General features: G+C 39.7%; 1 protein-coding gene across 1 annotated transcript in view; it reads left to right on the top strand.

Moving 5' to 3' along the window:
- The window catches only part of ryr1a (ryanodine receptor 1a (skeletal)), a 262,797-nt gene that overhangs the window by 231,649 nt on the left and 14,643 nt on the right, over positions 1 to 16,505 (top strand). The window contains exons 88-95 of the mRNA XM_079804711.1: positions 871 to 999; positions 2,484 to 2,588; positions 7,892 to 7,973; positions 8,779 to 10,064; positions 11,926 to 11,996; positions 14,015 to 14,183; positions 14,977 to 15,063; positions 15,191 to 15,448. Of these exons, the coding sequence (XP_079660837.1) occupies positions 871 to 999; positions 2,484 to 2,588; positions 7,892 to 7,973; positions 8,779 to 10,064; positions 11,926 to 11,996; positions 14,015 to 14,183; positions 14,977 to 15,063; positions 15,191 to 15,448 (2,187 nt within the window). The remainder of the gene's footprint in view (positions 1 to 870; positions 1,000 to 2,483; positions 2,589 to 7,891; positions 7,974 to 8,778; positions 10,065 to 11,925; positions 11,997 to 14,014; positions 14,184 to 14,976; positions 15,064 to 15,190; positions 15,449 to 16,505) is intronic.

Raw genomic sequence — 16,505 nt, 5'->3', positions numbered from 1 at the left:
TGGCGGCTTCACTGTACCCGCAGAGTGTAGATAGAAATGGCTCATTCTAAGGTAATAAACACATAACAGTCTTTATACACCAGTTATGTATATTATATTGCATTTCTGTCAATAGATCCTCATAATTACTACTACTAATAATAATAATACATTTTATTTGTAACGCACTTTACATTAAACAAAATCTCAAAGTGCTAAAAGTACTACACACTGCACCTTTAACTGTCACCGTTTGACGCTCTTTATATTATTATGATTTTTTCGTATCACATGTTTTAGTAATCATCATAAATTAGGTATCATTTGAAATCTTATGAACTCAAAATTCATCCTGTGAAAACCACTGGATGTTGCGTTACCATGGAAACGGTGCTTTAAATTCTTTTAGCGGGCTCCTCCCCTAGTGGGCGGTGTCAGGATTCATGTATTTTAACTACTTTATAATCAAAACTCTTTCTAATCTTGACAATACGCATATCGTCGGAAAGGTCTGAGTCTCAAGGTGCCATATTTGGTGATTATTGTGTGATAAAGTGATATTTGGACAGAAATATCAGGAGAATGCATCAATGGAATGTGTGTTTTTGGTACAATATCATGGGAACTTTGTGATATATGGCTTTGATCTTATAGTAAAAATTTCAAATATATATTTTATTTAAAAAAGTAAATTTAAACTTCCATAACTTTTTGGAAGTGCTCTCAGCGTCTTTGAGTCGAAACACAGCTCTATATTCCAAAGCATTCTTGAATTACAGCCCTTTAAGTTTGGATAGTGCATTTTCACGTCTATTCTCAAAGAGGAGTGGCAGTTAAGGGGTTAAATTCTGATTTCCGCACACTTTGTGTGCATTTCCTTTCCCTCTCCAGGAGTCGATCAGTGATTTCTACTGGTATTACTCAGGAAAAGACATCATAGATGAACCAGGCAAGAGAAACTTCTCTAAAGCTATGGCTGTGGCCAAACAGGTGTTCAACAGCCTTACCGAGTATATCCAGGTGCAGTTTATTCTCTCATCATTTACATTATTCCATTTATTTACTGTATTCATTTATTTCATAATCTGAAGGCCACGCCCACACCGGGGGGGAAACAATCGAACGCTCTCCATTGACTTTTCATTGTGTGAAGCGCCTCCTTGTCATTTCGGACTTATAACAAAAAACTGAACAATGTCTAAAAGCTGATATGTGACAAAGTGTACAGCAAAGAAGCTAAGCAAAACCCACAACCAAAAACCCAGACGTTTTTATAAGCTATTGACCCAAAAAACGAGCATTTAAGGACAAAAAAGTGGATACAGGCCATTGAGACACGTTATTACACTGAGAACTACACACACTAGAGGTTAACGTAATCAGCGACAGGAAATATCATATATAAAACTGACATTTGGATATTTGACTTAACAGTGACAACATATTTACTGCACACATACACACACTGAGACCTACTGAGTGTCAGGATCCCAAAATGTCCCCATTCTTCAGCTGAAGCGTCACGTTTTACTGCCTTTATCCACTTTTGTCTTCTTAAACTCTCGTTTTTTTGGGTCGACAGCTTATAAAAACTTATTTTGTTTGCTGTACACTTTGTCACATATCAGCTTTTAGACATTGTTCTGTTCAAGTCCGAAATGACAAGGATGCGCTTCACGCAATGCAAAGTCAATGGAGAGCGTTGGATTGCCCCCCCCCCGGTGTGGGCGTGGCCTAAATACGCTCTGTCTCTAAGTGTATCTACACAAGCCCTTTTGTGATTGCACAGTTGAATTTTTCTCCTTAGAAGAATGCTATGATTCTCAGTGCATTAATTTCCCCTAAAATCATACACCGATCAGGCATAACATTGTGACCTAATATTGTGTTGGTCCCACTAACCCGACAAGGCATGGACTCCACTAGAAGGTGTGCTGTGGTATCTGGCACCAAGATGTTAGCAGCAGATCCTTTAAGTCCTGTAAGTTGCGAGGTGTGGCCATCATGGATCGGACTTGTTTGTTCAGCTCATCCCACAGATGCTCGATTGGATTGAGATCTGGGGAATTTGGACTCAAACTCGTTGTGCTCCTCAAAGCATTCCTGAAGCATTTGTGCTTTGTGGCGGCGCATTATCTGCTGAAAGAGCCACAGACACAGGGAAAACCGTCTCCATGAGAGGCTGGACATGGGCTCAACAATGCTTAGGTAGGTGAGACGGGTCAAAGTCACATCCACATGATGAAGGTTTCCCAGCAGAACATTGCCCAAAGCATCACAAGAGCTGCAGTTTTGGAGATGCTCTGACCCAGTCGTCTAGCCGTCACAATCTGGCCCAAACTCGCTCAAATCCTTACGCTTGCCCATTTCTCCTGCTTTTAACACATCAACTCTGAGGACAAAATGTCCACTTGCTGCCTAATATATCCCACCCACTAACAGAGATCATCAGTGTTATTCACTTCACCGGTCATAATGTTATGCCTGATTGTCCTTCTGTTTAGGGTCCCTGCACAGGAAACCAGCAGTCCCTGGCCCACAGTCGCCTGTGGGATGCCGTGGTGGGCTTCCTGCACGTGTTTGCCCATATGATGATGAAACTGGCTCAGGTAACCCGTCTAACCTTTATTCTTCTGTACACATTTGTGTTCATTCTCTCTGAATGCATTCTAGCTGAAGTAAACATTCATGTACACAGGGTTTCCGCAGGTCTTAATATGACCTTCCACAATTTAAGGCCTTAAAAATGTCTTAAATTGGAGCAGATTTCTATGATAGCAGAATTCATTCATAAAAACATAATTGACTGTATAATGAGGAATGTCTGATGAATAAATCAAAAGTAGGTCAGAACACTTAAAGGGCCAGTTCACCCAAAAATCATCATTTGTCGTCCCAAACCTGTCAGACTTTCCTTCATCATATAAAGCCATCGAGTCTCTTCAGAACATCTGGAATAATCCGCTCCATCCGTATGGATCAGTTTTAGGATCTCTTTATGAACTTTCTGAAGTTGCTTAGACTCTCAATGGAGGACAGAAATCTCTCAGATTTCATTACAGATATGAAATATGAACGAGAGTCAGTCACATTTAACCATTAAAGACAGAAAAATACATTAAACAGATTTCATACGGCTCTAAATTTAATAGCATGATGTTCTTCCTCAGGATTTGAGTTTTGTCGTGGAAATTATTTTATCTTAAAAGTAATTAGGATTCAGAGAAGTATTGAAAGATTTAACAATTGTTTATTTCTCGCAGGAAAGGCGTTCATCACTCTGAGCTTTCAGAGAGCGAAGGCAAACTTCCCTCTGTGTCTGAAAGCTTTATAGCCCTATAGAACTTTATATCGCGCACACAAGCTGCCAAACTCAACTTCCTCTTTATTTCATCAGCTTGTGCACGGAAGGTTTACAAAAGTCACGTGTCAAACACATCACCATAGCAAGTCATATTCCTTAATATAAATACACTCTGTATCTGCCTGTTGTCGGGCAGAAGTTTCTTCTTTTATCGTTTCTCTGAACTAGACCCCCTTTTCCTGTTATCAAGTTTCGGCAAAACCAAGCAGAACTTGATGTTCTCTGAAATGTATTTTAAAGGGTTAGTTCACCCAAAAATGAAAATTCTGTCATTAATGACTGACCCTCATGTGGTTGGACACCCGTCAGACCTCCGTTCATCTTCAGACACAAATGAAAATATTTTAGTGTAAATCTGATGCTCTGAAAGTCCTCCATTGGCTCAATGCACTTTACACTCTCAAGACCCTTAAAAGACACTAAAGACGTCGTTACAAAGTCCATCTCACTACAGTGACTCTACAATAACTTTATGAATCGGCGACAATAGTTTTTGTGCGCAAAAAAACCCTAAATAACGACTTACATAGTGATGACGATTTCAAAACACGGCCTCATGAAGCTTCGAAGTGTTATGAATCAGTGAGTCGATTCAGCGGTTCAGAGCGTTATGAATCAGTGAGTCGATTCAGCGGTTTGGATCGCCAAATTTCAGCAGTTTGGCGGTTTGACACGCGATCCGAATCATGATTCGACTTACGGATTCATAACGCTCTGAACCGCTGAATCGACTCACTGATTCATAACGCTCTGAACCGCTGAATCGACTCACTGATTCATAACTCTCCAAACCGCTGAATCGACTCACTGATTCATAACGCTCTGAACCGCTGAATCGACTCACTGATTCATAACGCTCCAAACCGCTGAATCGACTCACTGATTCATAACTCTCCAAACCGCTGAATCGACTCACTGATTCATAACGCTCTGAACCGCTGAATCGACTCACTGATTCATAACGCTCTGAACCGCTGAATCGACTCACTGATTCATAACGCTTCGAAGCCTTATGATGCCGGGTTTTGAAATCGGTCATCTCTATATAAGTCGTTATTTAGGATTTTTTTGCGCACAAAAACTATTCTTGTCGCTTCATAAAGTTATTGTAGAGCCGCTGTAGTGAGATGGACTTTGTATCGACGTCTTTAGTGTCTTTTAAGGGTCTTGAGAGTGTAAAGTGCATTGAGCCAATGGAGGCCTTTCAGAGCATCAGATTTACACTAAAATATCTTCATTTGTGTCTGAAGATGAACGGAGGTCTGACGGGTGTCCAACCACATGAGGGTGAGGAATTAATGACAGAATTTAAATTTTTGGGTGAATTAACCCTTTAATGATGCATCAAACCAAGCAGAACATAATGTTCTCTGAAGCTTCACTTAATAAGACAATGGTTCATAAAAATTAATGTTAAAGCATGCATTAAAAATTTCCAGCACAAATATCTAAGCACTTAAATCAAGAGACATTTACTGACATGAGAAAAGAAGAAATTAAGTCTTGTTTTCTGAGAAATTGAACAAAATGAAGTGAGTTTATGCTTAAAACAAGAACAGATATCTGTCATTGGGGATGAAAATGAATGAAGTTGATTTTTATGAACACATTGGCAGATATTTGCTCTTGTTTTAATCATAGAATCACTTTCACAAGATTTATCATTATCATTTTTTAATCAAATGAATTATGGATATCTGCTGGAAATTGTATTTTCAGACTTTGAAGTGTCACTAATACAACTCACTTACATTTACACTTCAATTTATTCCTTAAAGTTTCTTTAATTGGCCTTAAATAAAGCCTGCAGAAACCCTGTGTACATGAAGTCTGATATATGAGCAGTTTTTGTACAGTATCTCAGCATCTTGTAAAACCACAGTGCACAGTTTCCCTGTCTTGTCAGTGGATATACACAATTTCACCAGTAGCAAATATATTTAATATTTATTAGCACCTTTTATTTTAGAAAATGCATGGAAATTAAACTAGTAGTTGCTCATGTTGAACTGTTCTTAATGATTATATTACATGCTAATGTTAAGAACATGTTACATTCCTTTTAGAGTTTAAACAACACGTGTGTTGGAATGTAATACTGTTTCTGCTCTCAATGCTTTACTGATGAATTAAACTGTTTTTCATACGCCGTATGCAGGGAAGAGTATGTATCACTCTATTTATCTATTAAAGTGATTGAATTTGAGTTTTCCCCTTCATGTTCTAAATCCCCACATCCAGGTTGTTTGAACAAAAGAATATCATTTTGGAAGTATTTAAATATAAGTATATTTAAGGCGAAGTATTTAACATTTTAGACCCAAAATCTAATGATGAAAATCTCCAGTGGGTCAAACAGCCTGAGAAAATGTATGGAAGGCAGTTAACATGTGTTTTCAGCTTTATATGAGTTTTAAAAGTGTTTTTCCCTTTCTTATAATTCTACCTCTAGTCTGCTGATTGATTTTTGTTTTTATGATTTCATGATCTCTTGTATGTATAGAGTGTTTCTGTTTCTAATATTTAACCCCTGATATTGTTGCTGCATGCAATAACCTGCTATTAAATGTTCCAGCGTTTTACATTATTATCCTCGGCCAATCGGATCAGGTAAAGTATTGTATAAAGATACTAATTTTTTGCCCATACTCTTAAACCCTCACAAATAATGAAGACATTACAACTATATTTTTTTATTGTGTATTTAAAGGGGTCATGAACTGCATTGTTTTATAATGTTTCCTGTTTTGCACTTATAATGTTACTATGATTTTTACATTTTGAAATTCAAGGCATTTTTCCTACACTGATTTTAGTTTCTGATTTAAACACTGTTTGAAGGGGCGTGTCTGCTGTGAGACTTCAGTGTAAACGCCCACTGCTGTGATTGGCCACTGTGAGACTTCAGTGTAAACACCCACTGCTGTGATTGGCCACTGTGAGACTTCAGTGTAAACGCCCATTGCTGTGATTGGCCGCTGTGAGACTTCAGTGTAAACGCCCACTGCTCTGATTGACAGCTGTGAGACTTCAGTGTAAACGCCCACTGCTCTGATTGACAGCTGTGAGACTTCAGTGTAAACGCCCACTGCTCTGATTGACAGCTGTGAGACTTCAGTGTAAACGCCCACTGCTCTGATTGACAGCTGTGAGACTTCAGTGTAAACGCCCACTTGCTGTGATTGGCCACTGTGAGACTTCAGTGTAAACGCCCACTGCTGTGATTGGCCGCTGTGAGACTTCAGTGTAAACACCCACTGCTCTGATTGACAGCTGTGAGACTTCAGTGTAAACACCCACTGCTCTGATTGACAGCTGTGAGACTTCAGTGTAAACACCCACTGCTCTGATTGACAGCTGTGAGACTTCAGTGTAAACACCCACTGCTCTGATTGACAGCTGTGAGACTTCAGTGTAAACACCCACTTGCTGTGATTGGCCACTGTGAGACTTCAGTGTAAACACCCACTGCTCTGATTGGCCGCTGTGAGACTTCAGTGTAAACACCCACTGCTCTGATTGGCCGCTGTGAGACTTCAGTGTAAACGCCCACTGCTGTGATTGACTGACATCTTTTCATATGAAATAGCTAGTATTACATGTGACTACATGAATCATTATATATATAAGCATATTTTACAAAAATATGGTACTTTTAGAGGTAAATAAATTCATTAATTGGTAGAATTAATTTTATCAAAGATGGTGTAATAAAAAATTTGATTCAAAAATTTGGAATCACACTCGTGACCTTCGTGCCTAAATGTGTCCACGAGGGCGGGATTAAGGGCTGTTATGCGAGGGTGGCTTGAGGGCTAATGGTGAAAAGTGATGATTATAGCATTATATTCAGATTGTAAAGGGAGTGCTCTTTGATGACTTTCTATATATAATTCAATCACAGTTTAAATAACAGATTATTTTCATCTACTAAGAGAAACGATGTGAAGTTGAGCGTTTAGTCACTGGTTTGATTTACTGACACACATGACTACATGAATCATTACATATCAGAAATCACAGGTCTCAGATCAGGCATTAGAATGAACACGGTTACTCACATGTTGTGGCGTTACTGTCGAGTCCATATGGTAAAAGTCTGCGGCGAAACTGCGACTGATTTCCCAAAGAATCCACAGTGAAATGTAGCGAACACAAATAAATAATGCTCAACTGAGACGTTCACATTGTTGAGAATAAATCAGCTCATTCCTAGCATTAGGATCCTTTGGAAGGTCATGTTATTTTTAGTCAGTTCGTCTCTCCTCGTCATCTCACTAACACTCCAGTGGGCGGGGCCAAAGCTGTGATGATGAAGTGGGCGTTGATCTTCTTCTGCAGAGGCGCTCTTTCACCATCTATTATAGGCTCATTCACAACGAGTCCATCTCTGGACGAACAGTTCTTATATGATGATCTCTAATGTGTCAAAAACTCAAGACCCCTTTAAAACGCAAATGTTACATTTTAATCAAATATGCTCATTTAGATTATATATTTGTCATAGTTAAGATATCAGCATGTATTATATGTGATTCTGTTTTGTAGGATTCCAGTCAGATTGGTCTTCTGAAGGAATTGTTGGACCTTCAGAAAGATATGGTGGTCATGCTATTGTCTTTGTTGGAGGGTATGAAGACAATCTTTGCTTTTATGTTCATCAGTTATAGAGACAGAGTGTATTTAGGCCACGCCCACACCGGGGGGGAAAACAATCCAACGCTCTCCATTGACTTAGCATTGCATGAGGCTGCATCCTTGTCATTTCGGACTTATAACAAAAAACAGAACAATGTCTAAAAGCTGATATGTGACAAAGTGTACAGCAAACAAGCTAAAAAACACAGAAATAAGTTTTTATAAGCTGTCGACCCAAAAAAACTAGAGTTTAAGGAGACAAAAGTGGATAAAGGCAGTAAAACGTGACGCTTCAGCTGAATAATGGGTAAATTTTGGGATCCTGACACTCAGTGTGTCTATGTGTGCAGTAAATATGTTGTCACTGTTCAAGTCAAATATCCAAATGTCCGTTTTATATATGATATTTCCTGTCGCTGATTATGTTCCGCTCTAGTGTGTGTACTTCTCAGTGTAATATAACGTGTCGCGCTCTGTCTCAATGGCCTGAATCCACTTTTTTGTCTTTAAACGCTCGTTTTTTGGGTCAACAGCTTATAAAAACGTCTGGGTTTTTGGTTGTGGGTTTTGTTTAGCTTGTTTGCTGTACACTTTGTCACATATCAGCTTTTAGACATTGTTCTGTTTTTTGTTATAAGTCAGAAATGACAATGAGGCAGCCTCACGCAATGCAAAGTCAATGGAGAGCGTTGGATTGTTTTCCCCCCTGGTGGGCGTGGCCTTCAGATTATGACGCGTGTCGCTCTGTCTCTATTCAGTCTAGACCTGATTACACTGTATGGCTCTGTATTTGACAGGTAATGTTGTAAATGGCACCATTGCTCGGCAAATGGTGGACATGCTGGTGGAGTCCTCCAGTAATGTAGAAATGATCCTTAAGTTCTTCGACATGTTCCTGAAGCTGAAGGACATCGTTGCATCTGATGCATTTCGCGACTACGTGACGGACCCCAGAGGTTTGATATCCAAGAAGGACTTCCAGAAAGCCATGGACAGCCAGAAACAATACACGCCTTCGGAGATCCAGTTCCTGCTGTCCTGCTCTGAGGCAGATGAGAACGAGATGATCCATTACGAGGAGTTTGCCAATCGCTTCCAAGAGCCAGCGAAGGATATCGGATTTAACATAGCCGTGCTTCTGACCAACCTCTCTGAGCATGTTCCTCATGATACCAGGCTGCAGAACTTCCTCGAGCAAGCCGAGAGCGTCCTGAACTATTTCCGGCCGTTCTTGGGTCGCATTGAGATCATGGGCGCCAGCAGGAAGATCGAGAGGATCTACTTCGAGATCAGTGAGGTGAACCGGAAGCAGTGGGAGATGCCCCAGGTCAAAGAGTCCAAGCGCCAGTTCATATTCGACGTGGTCAATGAGGGTGGCGAATCGGAGAAGATGGAGCTTTTCGTCAACTTCTGCGAGGACACCATCTTCGAGATGAATATCGCCTCGCAGATTTCAGAGCAGGATGAGGAGGAGCGAGAAGAGGATGAGGAGGAGGCACCGGAAGGAGGAGGTGATGAAGAGGGCGGTGGTGAGGACGGCCAACCAGAATCAAGCTCAGCATTCGCCGACTTCATCCAAAGCGTCATGAACTTCCTAAGCATGTTCACCTTTAGGAATATTCGCAGAAAGTACCGAAAGCTCCGAAAGATGACCATCAAGGAAATCGTGGTTGGACTTGTTACCTTCCTGTGGACAATCCTCATGGGCATCCTCCATTTCATTTACAGTGTGTGTAAAGGTTTCTTCCTGCTCATCTGGCACACACTTTTCGGAGGCGGTTTAGTCGAAGGGGCGAAGAACATCACTGTGACAGAGCTATTGGCCAGCATGCCGGATCCCACGCAGGATGAGGTGCACGGAGACCTTCCTGGAGAACCGAGGGGCGGAGAGGAGCAGGAGACCGGAGGAATAACGGACTCGATGGAAGCTGGAGGGGGCGAGGAAGAGGATGAGGACAACCAGGAGAAAGAGGGTGGCAAGATTCCTGGAATTGACACACCGGGTGGACTTGGAGATATGGGCGACACGACCCCTGTGGAGCCGCCGACTCCAGAGGGCACTCCATTATTGAAGAGGAAAATGGTATGTGGGTGTTCGTTTGTGACCCTGGACCACAAAACCAGTCATAAGGTCAATTTTTTTTTATTATTGAGATGTATACAGCATCAAAGCTGGATAAATAAGCTTTCTATTGATGTGTGGTTTGTTAGGACAATATTTGAAAATTTGTAATCTGAGGGTGCAAAAAAAAAACTGCTTTAAAGTTGTCCAAATTAAAGGGTTAGTTCACCCAAAAATGAAAATTCTGTCATTAATTACTTACCCTCATGTCGTTCGCCACCCGTCAGACCTCCGTTCATCTTCGGAACAGAAATTAATATATTTTAGTTGAAATCTGATGGCTCTGAAAGGCCTCCATTGATGAAGCTTCGAAGCGTTATGAATCAGTGAGTCGATTCAGCGGTTTGAATCGCCAAATTTCAGCAGTTTGACACGCAATCCGAATCATGAATCGACTCACTGATTCATAACGCTCCGAAGCTTCATGAGGCCGTGTTTTGAAATCGTCATCACTATATAAGTCATTATTTAGGTTTTTTTTGCGCACAAAAACTATTATCGCAGATTCATAAAGTTATTGTAGAGCTGCTGTAGTGAGATGGACTTTGTAACGACGTCTTTAGTGTCTTTTAAGGGTCTTGAGAGTGTAAAGTGCATTGAGCCAATGGAGGCCTTTCAGAGACATCAGATTTACACTAAAATATCTTCATTTGTGTCTGAAGATGAACGGAGGTCTGACGGGTGTCCAACCACATGAGGGTGAGTAATTAATGACAGAATTTTCATTTTTGGGTGAACTAACCCTTTAAGTCTTTAGCAATGCATATTACTAAGAATAATACATTTATGATATATTTACGGTAGGACATTTATAAAATATCTTCATGGAACATGATCTTAAAGGGATAGTTCACCCAAAAAAAAAATTAGCCCATAATTTACTCACCCTCAAGTCATTTAAGGTGTGTATGATATTCTTCTTTCAGGAGTTATATTAAAAATGTTCTGCTAATCCAAGCTTTATAATAGCAGTAATATTTGCTCTGTTTTTGAAGTCCATAAAAATGCATCTGTCCGTCATATAACTGCTCCACGCGGCTCTGGGGTGTTAATAAAGGCCTTCTGAAGCGAATCGATGCGTTTGTGTAAGAAAAATATCCATATTTAAAAATATATTTCATTTTTTTCTATGGCTCTGCATCAGCCGCGCCATCACTTCCGGCGAATAAGGTCAAAATACCGGCGCGATCATAGATATATACATAGATTCCTCATTAGTGCCTGCGCGGATCGGTCGAATGAGGCATCTACGTATATATATCTATGATCACGCCAGTATTTTGACCTTATTCACCGGAAGTTATGGCGCTGGGAATACTAGATGACATTCGTCTGATAAGAGGTAAAAAAATAACATAAATATTGTTGGGTTTCTGGCAGAATCCGATGGTTTGGTGTCTTCAGACATCAGTGTGTGTCCCACGAGCTGCAGGTTTAATGAGGATTCGTATGTGTGTGTGTTTTTACTCTCATTGCTCTCATACTCTAAAATATCCCCATTGACATCATTATAGACTATCACACTGTTAAACATCTGCATTTGTGTTCGACTGAAGAAACAAAGCCCAGGGGGTGAGCAGATACACATAAACATTTTGTTTTTGGGTGAACTATCCCTTTAATATCCTAATGAGTTTTGGCATAAAAATAAAAATGTATAATTTTGACCCATACAATGTATTGTTGGCTATTGCCACAGATATACTCGTGAGACGCACGACTGGTTTTGAGCTCCAGGGGCACATTTGGCTTGTGTTTCTTCACTGTGAAGATGTGTGACGTTGGTGACGTTGATGTGTGACATTGTTTATTTTTGCTGCAGCAACCAGAAGAAGCAGGACCGGATCAACCTCCAGCTATCGAGGAACCTCCTCCTGAACCGGAGAAAGCCGAGTGAGTGACTCTACAAACTCCACAGTTTTGTTATCGACAAACTGAATATGCGACAAAAAAGTTGCAAAATTTGTAGGGCTGCCCTCAACTAAAGATTTTTCTAGTAGACTAGTGGTCGTTCATTTAAGCGACTAACCACGCGTTTATATTAATAAGTCATAAATCTAGGGTTGCCACTTTCAGTGTGGCAAAATAAGCAGGGTTCCCACTCGTCCTGGAAAACCTGGAAAATTGATGACAAATTCCTGGAAAGTCTTGTTGTTGTCTGTGAAATTTTTTATTTTTTTTAAAGTTATTTCTTTAGCCGAGTATAAAGAGTTTATCGCTGGCCCAAACAATTAGCGCTAGTTGCAGAAAGCACATGTTCAGGAATGCTGAGTTTGATGCGTGTGAGTAGTATTTTGAAAAATGATGTTTAGTCTTGTGTTGCCACTTGCAGCCGTTAGCTAATGCTATAACTGCTCAAATGTATGCAGTGAATGTTAACTCGTAAACTGCTACCTAATCACATAATGTTGATATAAAGTCACATTTGTGTGTTATAAAGTGAGAAATTCTGACCTTTTCTTCACAATTGACTTTTTTGCGCAGTTGCGAGTTTATATCTTGCCATTCTGACTTCTTTTCTCAGAATTGTGAGATCTAAACTGCAATTGCAAGTTATAAAGTCCAATTCTGAGGAATCAAAGAATTGCGACAATTTTCGCGTTTGTATCACAAATATGTAAACTCGCAATTGCGAGAGTCAGAATAGCGAGATAAAAAGTCACAATTACCTTTTCTTTCTATTCTGTGGTGTAAGCAAGCTTCCATAGTCATAATGTATGATTAAGAGCTCATATTGAAAAATGCTGGATTGTTAAGTAATGGCAATAAACTGTACGGCTTTTAAAGACTTAGAAAGCAATATTTGGCATGATCCTTGTCTTTTATTCCCGCCGTAGTAAAAATTGAAAATGTCCTGGAAAGGTACTGGAAAATGGTTGCTGAAAAAGAGCGGGAACCCTGATGAGGGACACCCATTCACGACCACGAAATTCATCAATTACACAAATAAAGAATAAATAATGAACTGATTATTTCAGCAATGACAACTTGACAGCTCAACAAAAAACCATAAGAAAAAATTAACTTATTTGGTATTATTTTACATTTGATTATTTTGTTTATTTCTAAATAACTCTTTAGTAGCCTATTTGGTGCACTTTAAAGGGACAGTTCACCCAAAAATTTAAATTGTCATCATTTACTCTCCCTCATGATGTTTCATCGCGTTCCGTATTGGTTTGATACGGGACGCGTCATTTTCCTTGTAAATATGGGACGATTCCGTATTTCACGGGACGGGTGGCAACCCTTCATAAATCATAACAATGAGCCTTTAATTGCCTATATATAATGCATAGCCTAATGAGCGCTCAAACGCATGCATAAAGCGTAATAGATTTAAAGGGTTAGTTCACCCAAAAATGTAAATTCTGTCATTAGTTCCTCACCCTCATGTCATCCAAACCTGTAAGACCTTCGTTCATCTTCGGAACACAAATCAGGATATTTTTGATGAAATCCGAGAGCTTTCTGACCCCTTCATTTGTGTTCTGAAGATGAACGAAGGTCTTACGGGTTTGGACCGGCATGAGGGTGAGGAACTAATGACAGATTTTTCATTTTTGGGTGAACTACCCCTTCTCCTTAAAGAGAAACAGTGCTTTAACAGGAGCAACAGCACAAATGCGGACGCTGTGTAGGCTAATTCTGTCACGGGACACCACATTTATTTGCGTTAAAGCCCTTTTTCTGGACAAAAAGTGTTTCCAAACTAGCTTTCGCAACTTTTAAAGTATCAACATAGAATTTATACGCTAAAGTTAAATGGAAAAAATTGTGTAGACATTAGCAAAACATGATTGATAATTGGAATTGGATCATTTCCTTGGCTATTGTAGTGTTTGTGTTCGATTCTCTGTGGTATTGTAGATGTATGAGGCATTTCAATGACCATCTTCCATTTACAACAGCACTGAGAATAGAGAGAAGGCAGAGAAAGAAGCAGAGGTCCAGCCTGAAGCCACACCAGAAGAACCCAAACCTGAGAGAGCCACCAAAGCGAAGAAGGAGAAGAAATCAGCCAGAGGGGCGGGATTTGAGCTCTGGAACGAGCTGGATGTTCAAAGAAATAAATTCATGGTAGGACAAAGCATTTTATTTACTTTAGAACCTCATCCTTCCCTCACAGCTCAAAAAAACACAAATCTTTTTTTTTTAAGTCCAGAAAGCTTATTTCATTTCATTTTGATATTATTTTTTCTATTTTGAATGCAATTTTGGGGGAGATTTTTTATTTTATTTACCTTTAAATTACTAGATTTGATCAATAAATAATCATTTATTTCAAATTAATTTCAAAATAACTCAACATTTCATGCATAACCCTGTAAATTCAGCTCATAATATCTCACATTGGGTGTCTCTGCCGACCTCTTGTTGAAAAATAATAATATAAGATGATATTTCATGACTCTTGATGGCCTTATAGCTCTCTATGGGGCGGATTAGCTGTTCCACTGGGTCCTAAAGGCAGTTTCTCTTCAGTATGCATTCAAAGACACATGTAGACATTATAAAATCTTTTTATTTTGGTAAGTTTTAGCATTTTTAGTTTGAATGTTGAGCATTTTGTAGGTTTTTCTATGTGTACTGAAGCATTTCATTCATTCCTAATGGGGTCAAATTGACCCGTGACTGAAGGATTTGATACTTTTTAAAATGTCAACCACATAAACTACTCAAATCCAGTCAATTTTTTTGTTTGTATTCGTGGTTCAAGTGTGACTAAAGTCCTAAAGTCTTGGACCACTCAGATGAACACTTAAAAATGAGTTTCGGGTCAAAATGACCCGAGGGAAGGATGAGGGTTAATCTTCAATTGATGACTTTTGGTTACTTTTGATTGGCTGTTAATCTCCACTTCCATCTACAGAACTGTTTGTCCCGTAACTTCTACAACATTCGTTTCCTGGCTTTGTTCCTCGCCTTCGCCTTGAACTTCATTCTTCTCTTCTACAAGGTCATAATTTGGATTTCTGGCCTCCTTTATTTGTCCTTTTCTTTACGTTTTCACATATTCATGACCATTTTTAGCTCATTCAAAATGGCAGTTTTTAACCAAAATGATCTTCTCTTTATTTCTCCAGGTATCTGATAGTCCTCCCAACGCTGATGAGATGGAAGGCTCCGGCATGTTTGAAGGCTCTGGGCTGTTTGAAGGATCTGGGGAGGACTTTGATGGCTCTGGATTTGAGGATCTAGGTGATGATGATGATGATGAGGAAGGTCCTGTGTATTATTTCCTGGAAGAGAGTACCGGATACATGCAGCCCACTCTGTCCTTCCTGGCCATTCTGCACACCGTCATCGCTTTCATAACCATCATCGGATACAACTGCCTCAAGGTTTGAACCACTAGTTTCACATTTATAATCGTTAGCATTCCTATTATTATTATTCTTCCATTTCTTCTTCCACTCTGGGAGTCTATGGCAGCCCAAAGAATCACTTGCGGGAAAGTTATGAAATTTGTCACACTGATAGACGACCGCCTGAACTGTCACCAGAGTAAATTTGGAGTCTCTAACTCAATCCCTCTAGCGCCACCGCCTGTCCAAAGTTGCACTCACATTTGTGCTAATAACTTTTGAACCATAAGGGCTAGAAATAACATTCGCAAAAAAATCCTAGTCCGTTGCTCCGATTTTCACGAAAATCAAACATGCCGACAAAAAGTTATGGAATTCAAGTCAATTCGTCAAACCATTCTCGAATAACGCGCAAACAAATTTGACTAAGTGCCTGCCAAAATGGACGTGAGGCTATATCTCCACAACGCTTTCGCGTATTCTGACCAAACTTGGTGTGTGTTATGACAACCATGACCTGTGACCATTGTCGGTCATTTTTGGCATCAGCCATTTTGAATTTTGTCATTAAAGGGTTAGTTCACCCAAAAATGTAAATTCTGTCATTAATTACTTCCCCTCATGTGGTTGGACACCCGTCAGACCTCCGTTCATCTTCAGACACAAATGAAGATATTTTAGTGTAAATCTGATGCTCTGAAAGGCCTCCATTGGCTCAACTTTACACTCTCAAGACCCTTAAAAGACACTAAAGACGTCGATACAAAGTCCATCTCACTACAGCGGCTCTACAATAACTTTATGAAGATGAGAATAGTTTTTGTTTTTGAAGCGTTATGAATCAGTGAGTCGATTCATGATTCGGATCGCGTGTCAAACCGCCAAACTGCTGAAATTTGGCGATTCAAACCACTGAATCGACTCACTGATTCATAACGCTTCGAAGCTTCATGAGGCCGTGTTTTGAAATCGTCATCACTATATAAGTCGTTATTTAGGGTTTTTTTGCGCACAAAAACTATTGTCGCCGATTCATAAAGTTATTTTAGAACCGCTGTAGTGAGATGGACTTTGTATCGACGTCTTTAGTGTC

The sequence above is a fragment of the Gobio gobio genome (genome assembly GCF_949357685.1).
Source record: "Gobio gobio genome assembly, chromosome: 22".
NCBI classification, from domain to species: domain Eukaryota; kingdom Metazoa; phylum Chordata; class Actinopteri; order Cypriniformes; family Gobionidae; genus Gobio; species Gobio gobio.
Note: the sequence above shows the minus strand (reverse complement) of the source record. Positions and strands in the feature narration are given on the sequence as shown.